At 56.7% G+C, this 9516-nt stretch overlaps 3 protein-coding genes across 3 annotated transcripts in view; 2 read left to right on the plus strand and 1 right to left on the minus strand.

Moving 5' to 3' along the window:
- Positions 1-198: 198 nt before the first annotated feature.
- Positions 199-1118, plus strand: ETH_00010640 (uncharacterized protein; the record flags this gene model as incomplete). Its single annotated transcript, XM_013377001.1, has 2 exons — positions 199-586; positions 724-1118. The coding sequence occupies 2 exons, from the start codon at positions 199-201 to the stop codon at positions 1116-1118; spliced, it is 783 nt and encodes a 260-aa protein (XP_013232455.1).
- Positions 1119-3637: 2519 nt separating this feature from the next.
- On the minus strand, positions 3638-4980 carry ETH_00010645 (profilin; the record flags this gene model as incomplete). Its single annotated transcript, XM_013377002.1, has 3 exons — positions 3638-3835; positions 4293-4514; positions 4891-4980. 3 exons carry the CDS (start codon positions 4978-4980, stop codon positions 3638-3640), a joined length of 510 nt encoding a protein of 169 aa, XP_013232456.1.
- An 869-nt stretch (positions 4981-5849) lies between these two features.
- The window catches only part of ETH_00010650 (uncharacterized protein), a gene marked incomplete at both ends in the record, with an annotated part of 4893 nt that continues 1226 nt past the window's right edge, over positions 5850-9516 (plus strand). Inside the window, 2 exons of the mRNA XM_013377003.1 lie at positions 5850-8248; positions 8719-9488. Coding sequence (XP_013232457.1) covers positions 5850-8248; positions 8719-9488 — 3169 coding nt within the window. The remainder of the gene's footprint in view (positions 8249-8718; positions 9489-9516) is intronic.

Raw genomic sequence — 9516 nt, forward strand, 5'->3', positions numbered from 1 at the left:
CCCCCGGGGGCTTCCCCGGGGGCCCCCGCGGGGGCCCCCCTGGGGGGCCCCCTGGGGGGCCCCCTTGGGGGTCCCCCCGGGGGCCCCCCTGGGGGGCCCCCTGGGGGGCCCCCGGTGTATATGCCGCTGTGGAAGTATTTGCTGCCGTTCTCTGGGGACGGGGTGTACGTACACCCGAGGCTGCGGTGTCCGCCGAACATGACGAATAGGGACTTTTTGCATTTGCTGAATTATAAACCAAGATTTAATGTTTGCTTCGGAGAGGGGCCCCTGGAGGCCCCGAGCAGCAGCAGGAGAAGCCCCGCGCCGGCTGCTGCTGCAGCAACTGCAGCAGCAGCGGCAGCAGCAACGGCAGCAGCAGCTGGACGCAGCGAACGCAGACTCAAGAGCCACCACTCCGCCAGACACAGAGCTGCTGAGGCCCTCGGGGACGAGCTGCTGCAGCAGCACGCCCACCGCCACCCCAAGCAGCGGCAGCAGCAGCAGCAGCAGCAGCAGCAGAGCCTCCGGCTGTCCTCTTTGCCCGCAGAAGAAGCACTTGAGGAAGTAGAGGAAGAAGTTGTTATTGTGGACGGCTCCGCCTCAGGTTAGTTTAAAGACAAACAAACTGCTGCTGCAGCAGCAGCAGCAGCAGCAGCAGCGGCTGCAGCAGCTGCTGTGCGGCCTTCTGCCGCTGCAGCCGCACAGCGCCAGTGTGCGTGTTCGGGTGTATGTACACTGCAGATGAGGGAACCCCCAAGGCCCCCCGTGCTGCTCCAGACAGCAGCAGCAAAAGGAGGCCCTCAAGTGCCTTTTCCCAGGGACAAGAGGGGCCCCCTAGTGGGGCCCCCCTCCCGGGGGGGCCCCCAGTGGGGGCCCCGGGGGAGGCCCCAGGGGGGACCCCAGAAGAGGCCCCCGGGGGGGCCCCCGGAGGGGCCCCTGGGGGGGCCCCAGGGGGGGGCCCCCACCGTAAAGGGGCCCCCGGGGAGGGCCCCCATGCTAGGGGGGCCCCCGGGGGGGCCCCCCGGATGAAGTCTGGGGCGTCTTTGGAGTTTCTGTTTTCTGGAGATGCTGAAGGAGCTGAAGGAACTCCTTGCAGTCATTTTTCTTTGTCTAGGGAAGGCCATCATGATAAGTGATGAGTTATTTAATTTTGGATTTATTGATATATTATTTATTGTTATTAATTGCAATTAATATATTTATTTACTTATTTATTGTTTATTCATTGTTTATTTACTAATGGAGATTGTGCGTGGGGGGCAACTTAAGGGAAAATGTGCCGCTTTTTGCTGCTGAAACGCCGTGTTGATGTGAATATGTAAATTCACATTTCCTTTTTATTTATATTTTATAATTTGTATTTTATAATTCATATTTTATATTTTATAATTTGTATTTTATGTTTTGCATTTTTATTTTTCGTTTTCTGATGGACTGTTATGTGGGCAAGGTGCTGCGCGCGGCGCGCAGTTTGGCATTTCTTTTTCTTTCGACTCTTCGATTTATCTTTTTTAGAACTTGCAATAAACTTAAAAATAGAACAAATGAATAGACAAATAAATAAATAAATAAATACTTAAATTGAACTTCGTCCAGCGAAGACATCCGCAGCTTCAGTTGCTGTGTAGGTAGTTTCTGCCGTGTACGTACAGTGCTGTGTAGATAGTACTCTTGTGCATGTTTCTGGCGTTGCGGCTGTTGTTAGCTCATTTTATTTACTATTTTTATTTATTTTATTGTAATTTCATTTATTTATTTTGTTTTTATTCACTAATTCCCTTTGAACAGTACTTTTGGCAGCCTTGGCAGCCAGGTGGTGACCCGCCAGGCAGCAGCACAGAGCCTGCAGTTGAAGCCTCGTTGTTCTCTTCCTTTTAAAATTCAAAAGAAATAATAAATTAGAAAAGAAAATATAAAAATAACCTCCACAATTATAATTAAAAATAAACTCTAAAAACAAAAGAAACAAAGAATCTGTACCCAATAAACCCCGCCTAGAGCCTAACAAACGCTAAAACCTGGGCAGAGCTGCAGAAACCCTAAACCCTCCCTCCTCCTCCCTAGAACAAACCTCAAACCCTACCACCACTATAAACCCCAGTAAACCCTAATACAAACCCTATTAAACCCTAAACCCTACCACCACTACAAACCCCAGTAAACCCTGGTACAAACCCTAGCAAACCCTAAACCCTAAACCTACCACCACTACAAACCCCAGTAGACCCCAGTACAAACCCTAGCAGACCCTAAACCCTAAACCCTCGCTGGCTGGGGATCGCTGCGTTAGTGGCGTTTAAAGAGAAGGGCGATGAGTTGTGGGAGACAAACGGGGCCCCAGAAGCAGCAAAAAGAAACTGACTGAAGGGGGCCCCCCAAGGGGGCCCCCCCTTTTCGAGAGGAGGGGGGCCCCCAGGGGGCCCCCCTCTTCCTTCGATGCCTGGCGGCGTTGTTCATCATGTTCATCACGAGGCGCCTTCTGCTGCTGCGATTCACCGTTCCTACCGTGCTTTGCTGCTGCAGCAGCAGCAGCTGCTGCTGCAGCAGCAGCGCCGGGGCAGCAGAAGCAGCAGCAGCAGCAGCTGCTGCTGCTGCTGCGCCTCTACAGAAAGGAAGAACTGCTTCTTCAATCTAACACATGCGCTACGTAATAACTTCCAACAATGCAGCACAGCCTTGCTCGCCCCGCGCACCTGCGGCTGCTGCTGCCGCAGCAGCAGCAGCAGCAGCAGCGCAGGAGCAGCAGCGCAGCCACAGCAGCTCACAGAAGTCCAGGGTTGTGGTGAGTAGTGCATCATCCGCTTTATTTTATTTCTTATAAAGCATCGTGCTGCAGCAGCAGCAGCAGCAGCAGCAGACACCGCATCTCCACCTTGTCCATATCAGCAGCACCAACAAAGCCTCCTTGATACAGAGAAGTTGTCGCACATAAGGCTGCTGCTGCTGCTGCTGCTGCTGCAGCAACTCAAAGCCCTCCCACGAAGAGTCCTACATAGAAGTTGTTACATACAAAGCTGCTGCACTTCAAAGGCCTCGCTAATAATTTATAATATAAACATAATATAATAAATATATATAATATATATTATATAATACATATTATATAATATATATTATACATAATATATATATATATTTATATTATGGTATATATATAAGTCATATAAATTGTTATATATAATAAAGCTGCTGCAGCTCCAAGGCAGAGGGCGCGTGGCCATAGAGAAATTGTACACGGAAGTTTGCTGCTGCTGCCGCTGCTGCTGCCGCTGCTGCTGCTGCTGCTGCTGCTGCTGCTGCTGCAGCAGAACCACCACTTCAGCACCCTCCTCGGTACAGACACTCCGCGAAGTTAAGAGCTGTAGTGACAGCAGCAGCCTCTCCACCGTACAGAGCAACAACCACACCACTTCTGCTGCTGCTGCTGCTGCTGCTGCTGCCGCTGCTGCTGCCGCTGCTGCTGCTGCCGCTGCTGCTGCTGCAGCATGGAAGCTCCCATGATAAAGATTCTCAGCGAAATAAGTGCTGCAGTGAATGCATCAGCTTTACTTGTTTCTCATCATCATATAATGCCACACCACCACCACTTTCGCTGCTGCTCCCGCCGCTCCTGCTGCTGCTGCTGCTGCTGCTGCTGCTGCCGCTGCTGCAGCACTTAGAAGCCTCCCTGGTACAGATACTCCGCGAAGTTAAGAGCTGTTGTGAGAGCATCAGCTTTGTTTTGTTCTTTTTCTTCATCATACAAAGCTATAACAACATTTTCGTTTGGAGTTTTAATCAAAAACCCTCCGCCTTTGTTTTTTCCCAGAATCGCCACATCATAGTTTTGGTCGTTGAAGGTGAAGTCCCTTTTCTGCAGCACAAATCCACTCTCCTGATCTTTTGCTGCAGCAGCAGCAGCAAGAGCAGCAGCAGCAAGAGCGGCAGCAGCAGGAGAAAGAGCGGCAGCAGGAGAGCAGCAGGAGAAAGAGCAAGAGCAGCAGCAAGAGCAGCAGCAGGAGAGCGAGCAGCAGCAGCAAGAGCGTTAACAGCAGAGCTGCTGCAGCACCTGCGCGCTTCTTACAACAGGGTTTAATTAGGGTTTAGGGTTTGGGGTCTTTGGCCACAATCACGGCACTAACGAATGCATTCAAACAACAACTCGACGTAAAAAGCAAATCCACTCGAACGAAGTCCCGCCCACACCCCTTTCTAGGGTTTAGGGTTTAGGGTTCCGGGTTGGGGCGGAGCCCGCGGGCGGGCTCGGCAAACGGCGCGGAGGCGGCCGCGGAAGCGCGGAAACCCTAAAAAAGGGTTTAGGGTTTGCTCACGACTTCGGCGAGCTTGTACTTGGTGCCGCCGATGTAGACGCCGTTGGGCGCGCGGCCGTCCACCACCGCCTGCCGCAGAGTCTCCGCCTCGTCGCAATCCACTGAAATGGAGGTTCCGTCTTCCTGGGGGACTTCAATTTGGTAGTTGGTCTTGACGAGTTCTTCCCAGGCGTTGCCCTCGCCCTCCACTGCTGCTCCGAAGAGCCGGCAGCCGTCGGCTATCTGCAGCAGCAGCAGCAGCAGCAGCAGCAGCAGCAGCAGCAGCAGCGGCGGGGGCGCAGCAGCGGCAGTGTGCGGCGGGTTGGGGGGCGCGGGGTGTTTGTGCGCAGCAGCGACGCGGCAGCAGCAGCAGCGGCGGCAGCGGCAGCAACAGCAGCAGCGGGTCAGGAACTCCCGCTGCTGCTGCTGAGGCCGCCCTCACTTGCGCGCGCGCTGCTGCCTCGCAGCAGCAGCAGCAACTGCCGCCGCAGCAGCAGCGGCTGCAGCAGCTGCTGCTGCTGGCTCGCGGCGGGGTGTGCGAAAGGCCCGAAGCGGAAGCAAAAACAGCAGCAGCAAGAGCAGCAGCAGCAGCAGCAGCAGCAGCAGCAGCAGAACTCACGCTAGCAACGCCGCCGGCGAAGACCCTGCCGGTGTCAACCAGCCACTCGCGGACCGAAGTGTCCCAGGCCTGGGTGTCTGCTTCTCCCATTTTGCAAACTAAATAGAAAATAATTTGGAAAAGAAAGCAAAAACTGGACAAAAAAGAGCTTTTAAGCTTGCTGCTGCGGTCTGAGAGCAGCGCCGCGGCTGCAGCAGCAGCTGCTGCTGCTGCTGCAGCTGGCCGTGTGCGGGAGCAGCCGTTGCTGCTGCTGCAGCTGACAGCCGCACCAGTCCGAAAGCACCCGCGCCGCCTCCGCAGCAAACTGAAAACTAAAACCTTTTCTAATTCCAAATTTGAAAATCTTTTTCTTTTTTAATTTCCCTTTTCTTCAACTTCTCAGCTTCCGCCAAACTCTAACGCCTTCCGCCGCGCCAGCAGCAGCAACTCGGAACCACCAGCAGCAGCAGCAGCAGCAGCAGACCGCCCAGCCGCAGCAGCCGAGCCGCCCACCACCCCAGCGCGCCGCTCGCTCCTCCAAAATCCCCAAAAACTTCTTTTCGCTTTTATTTCGAAGAAATAAATCCAAAAAGTAACTCCAATTTCGCCAGAAATCTAAAAAGTCCGCGCGGAGTGCTGCTGCAGCGCGCCAGTTAGCAGCAGCAGCGCCGTCACTGCTGCTTCTCGCAACCGCGAGTGGCGGCTGCTCTGCTGCTGCTGCTGCAGCAACTCCCCCCTTCACTTCGCTTCCACTTAGCCTTTTAATCTAGTTTATTTAGAGCAGTAAATAGAAGCCCGTGCTGCTGCTGCTGCCAGCTACACCAGGGGGCCCCCGGCCACGTGGGGGGCCCCCAGCAGCACGCAGGGGGGCCCCCGCCAGCACACACGCCCCAGACGCAGCACAGAAGCAGCAGCAGCAGCAAACTGCTGCTTAGGCAGTCTTAATGTGTCTTTAGAGCAGCAGCAGGGGTGCCCCGGCCATGGGGGAACCCAGGCGGGGCCGCAGCTGCAGCAGCTGCAGCAGCAGCAGCGGCAGCAGCACCCGTAGTGTGCACTGCAGCAGCAACAAAGACAGCAGCAGCAGCAGCAGCAGCGAATCAGGTGTAGATATTGTCGGAGTTGGAGTAGTCGCCCCTAGGGGGAACTGGGCCCGACGCCGTAGAAAGCTGCAGCAGCTGCTGCAGCAGCAGCAGGAGATACGGTCGGAGGGCGAATTGAGCTGCTGCAGCATCAGCAGCAGCAGCAGCAAACCCAGCAGCAGCGACAGCGACGACTGCATCTTGGTTGCTGTTGCTCACCGGCAACAGCAGCAGCAGCAGCAGCAAAATAGGGGCGCAGCGTTGAGTGCGCTGCAGCAGCTGCTGCTTAGCCCATATCTAGCAGCAACACTTCTTGCTTTGCTGCCTTCTGCTGCTGATATCCGGGCGTTGCTCGTAGCTGTGGGGCGCCCTGCTGCTGCTGCTGCGGCTGCTGCTGCTGCTGATCCTGCTGCTGCTACTGCGGCGGCTCAACAGCCGTCGCAAGAAGAAGGAGCTGCTCATGATGCAGCAGCAACAGCAGCAGCAACAGCAGCAGCAACAGCAGCGCTCTCAGCTGCGGCTTATAGAGAACTTTGCCTCAGGCGGCTCTCTTCTACCAGAGCCTCCAATAAATTTGCTGCTGCACTGCAGCAACTGCAGCAGCAGCAGCAGGCAGTAGAAGCGATAGACAGAGCAACAGCAACACCAGCAGCAGCAGCAGCAGATGCAGCAGCAGCAGCAGCAGCAGCACAAGAGGGACCAGTTCCGCCCGAAGCTGCAGCAGCAGCTTGGCGCCAGGTGTTTTGGGTGTATGTACACCCCAGATATTGCGACGCCTGCGGCAAAAAGATGCGAGGCTCTTCAGCAGCAGCAGCAGCAGCAGCAACAGCAGCAGCAGCAGCAGCAGCAGGTTCAGGAGGCGCTGCAGATCCCGGTGCTTCTGCTCCTCCAGCAGAAGGGCGGGGAGCAGCAGCAGCAGCACCAGGAGTAGCAGAGTCTGCAGCAGCAGCAGCAGCAGAGACAGCAACGGGAGAGACAGAAGCAGCAGCAGCAGCAGAGACAGCAGCAACGGGAGAGACAGAAGCAGCAGCAGCAGCAGCAGCAGTGACACTGTGCAGCAGCTGCTGCAGCAGTTTGCTGCCCCGCAAGGAAGCAGCTTTTATCCTCCGGCGGCTGCGCTCTGACGAGCTGCTGCTGCAGCAGCACCTGCGTCACCGCCGCCGCAGCAGCAGCAGCAGCAGCGGGTGCAGCAGGCTGCTTTGGCCGGAACAGGCAGCAGCCCAAGCAGCAGCAGCAACGACAGCAGCAGCAGCAGCAGCAGCAGCAGGCTGGTGCCTCGGGGGACTCTTTGCTGCTAAGGATTTGCTTTCAAAGCTGCAAGCAGCACATCTTGCTGCTGCTGCCAGCATAAAGCGCCGTTTGCTGCAGGGCCTCAGCAGCAGCTGGCTGCAGAGCTGCGGCCCCCTCTTTGTCCGGCAGCACATAGCAGCAGCAGTTGCTGCAGCAGAAGCAGCAGCAGCAACTCCTGCTGCTGCTGCTGCTGCTGCTCAGGAAGAGCACCCAGGGGACCCCTTAGCTGCTCTCGCCTGTTTTGCTGCGGAAGCGCAGCAGGACGGAGCTGCAGCTGCTGCTACAGCAGCAGCAGCAGCAGCAGCAGCAACAGCAGCAGAAGCTGCTGCCGCTGCAGCAGAAGCTGCAGCAGAATCCCCAGAAGGGGCATCGCCAGCAGCAGCAGCAGGTGCAGCAGAAGCCCCCGCAGCGCCAGGCGCAGCAGCGCAGCAAACTGCAGCAACGACTTCCGCTGCTGCAGCTCCTGCTGCTCCTGCTGCTGAGGCTGGCAGCAACTTCTGCAGCAGCGCAGCAAAGTCGACGCACAGGGAAGCCCTAGGTGCTGCTGCTGTCTCCTTTTTTGCTGCAGCGCAGCAGCAGACAGCTCGAGGTGCTGCTGCTGTTGCTGTTGCCTTGAGGGGGCAGCAGCTGCTGCTGCGCGCTGTGGGGCCCAGCCGGCTGCAGCTGCTGTCGCTGCAGGCCCCTGCAGCAGCAGCAGCAGCAGCGGAAGCAGCAGCAAACGCGGGCTCAGACGCTGCTGTTGCTGCTCCTGCTGCTGCTGCTGCTGCAGCACTCTGCGATTTTAGCCGTGTTGAGCCTTTCCGCTGCAGCAGCCTCGCAACGCTCATTGCCTGCTGCTTTGCTGCGCTGCTGCGACCTTTGCTGCTGCTGCTGCACCGGGACGCAGCAGCGGGAGCAGAGCAGCAGCAGCAGCCAGCAGCAGCAGCAGCAGCAGCAGCAGTTCCCCACTTTGGACTGCGCCTTGACGACTTCTTTTGTGCTGCTATGGCAGCCCAGAGGATTGCCAAGAGGTGAAACAAAACCCTAAACCCTAAACCCTAAAACGCAAACCCTAGGCTTCGTTTTCTGTCCTAAGTAGTGAGTCGTTTTAGGGTTTAGGGTTGAGGGTTTAGGGTTTGGGCATAAGGGGCCCAGGGCCTTGTGGTTTAGGCTGAAGAGCGTGAGCCACGTCCTCAGGGTTTAGGGCTTAGGGTTTGGGGTTTAGGGTTTAGGGTTTGGGGTTTAGGGTTTAGGGCTAAGGGCCACGACAAAGGGTTTAGAATTGACAACCAGCCCACAGGCTTTGAGGTTTAGGGTTTGGAGTCAAGAGCTTCCGGTTTAGGGTTTAGAGTTTAGGGTTTAGGGTTTAGGGTTTAGGGTTTGGGGTCAAGGGCTACAGCTATAGCGTCTAGAGTTTGGTGCCACGGGCTGCGGGTTTAGGGTTAGGGGCTGCGGGTTTAAGGTTTAGGGTTTAGGGTTTAGGGTTTGGGTGGAGGTTCAGGTTTTTCCGGCTGACAACGCATGCAGACTTGGGGGCTTTGGATATAATGTTTACAGAATGGACTGCAGCAAGAAGTTTGCTGCTGCGGCGCTGGCTGCGGCAGCAGCAGCTCAAAGCTGCTGCTCCCCGGCTGCAGCAGCCCGCAGGGGGGCCCCCGGGGGGCCCCCCTGGGGGGCCCCCCAGGAAGAAGCGACAAGTGGAGACGCAACAGCAGCAGCAGCAGCAGCAGTCAGAGAACGGCAGCTGCAGCCAGGTAGCTGTGCCCAGCAGCAGCAGCAGCAGCAGCAGCAGCAGTAGCAGCAGCAGCAGCGTGAGCGCGCTTTCTGTTGCTGCTGCTCTGCGCCGCAGCAAAGGAAGTAGGGGAAATCGGCAGCTGGCTCATCCGTCGGCGGTGGCAGCTCTTGCTGCTGCCCTCAGCGGCAGCAACAGTAGCAGCAGCAGCAGCAGTAGCAGCAGCAGCAGTAGCAGCAGTAGCAGCAGCAGCAGTAGCAGCAGCAGCAGTAGCAGCAGCCCCGGCGCCACCGAGGCAACTGGAAGAGCAGCAGCAGCAGCAGCAGCAGCAGCTCAGGGCGGCGCGCGTCGGCGTCGCAGCAGCGGCAGCAAGTTGGGCGACGATGAGTCCTCAGTGGCAGCAGCAGCAGCAGCAGCAGCAGCAGCAGCAGAAACGGGGGACAAGGCTGCTGTGACTTTGTACTCTGCTTTGCTGCTGGAAACTCTTTACTTTTTTCTGTTTGACGCGAAGACAGAAAAACCCCTGAGGCCCTATTCATGTAAGTTTCAAAACCCTAAACCCTAAAC

The sequence above is a fragment of the Eimeria tenella genome, genomic scaffold, assembly GCF_000499545.2.
Source record: "Eimeria tenella Houghton genomic scaffold, Eth_scaff43, whole genome shotgun sequence".
NCBI classification, from domain to species: domain Eukaryota; phylum Apicomplexa; class Conoidasida; order Eucoccidiorida; family Eimeriidae; genus Eimeria; species Eimeria tenella.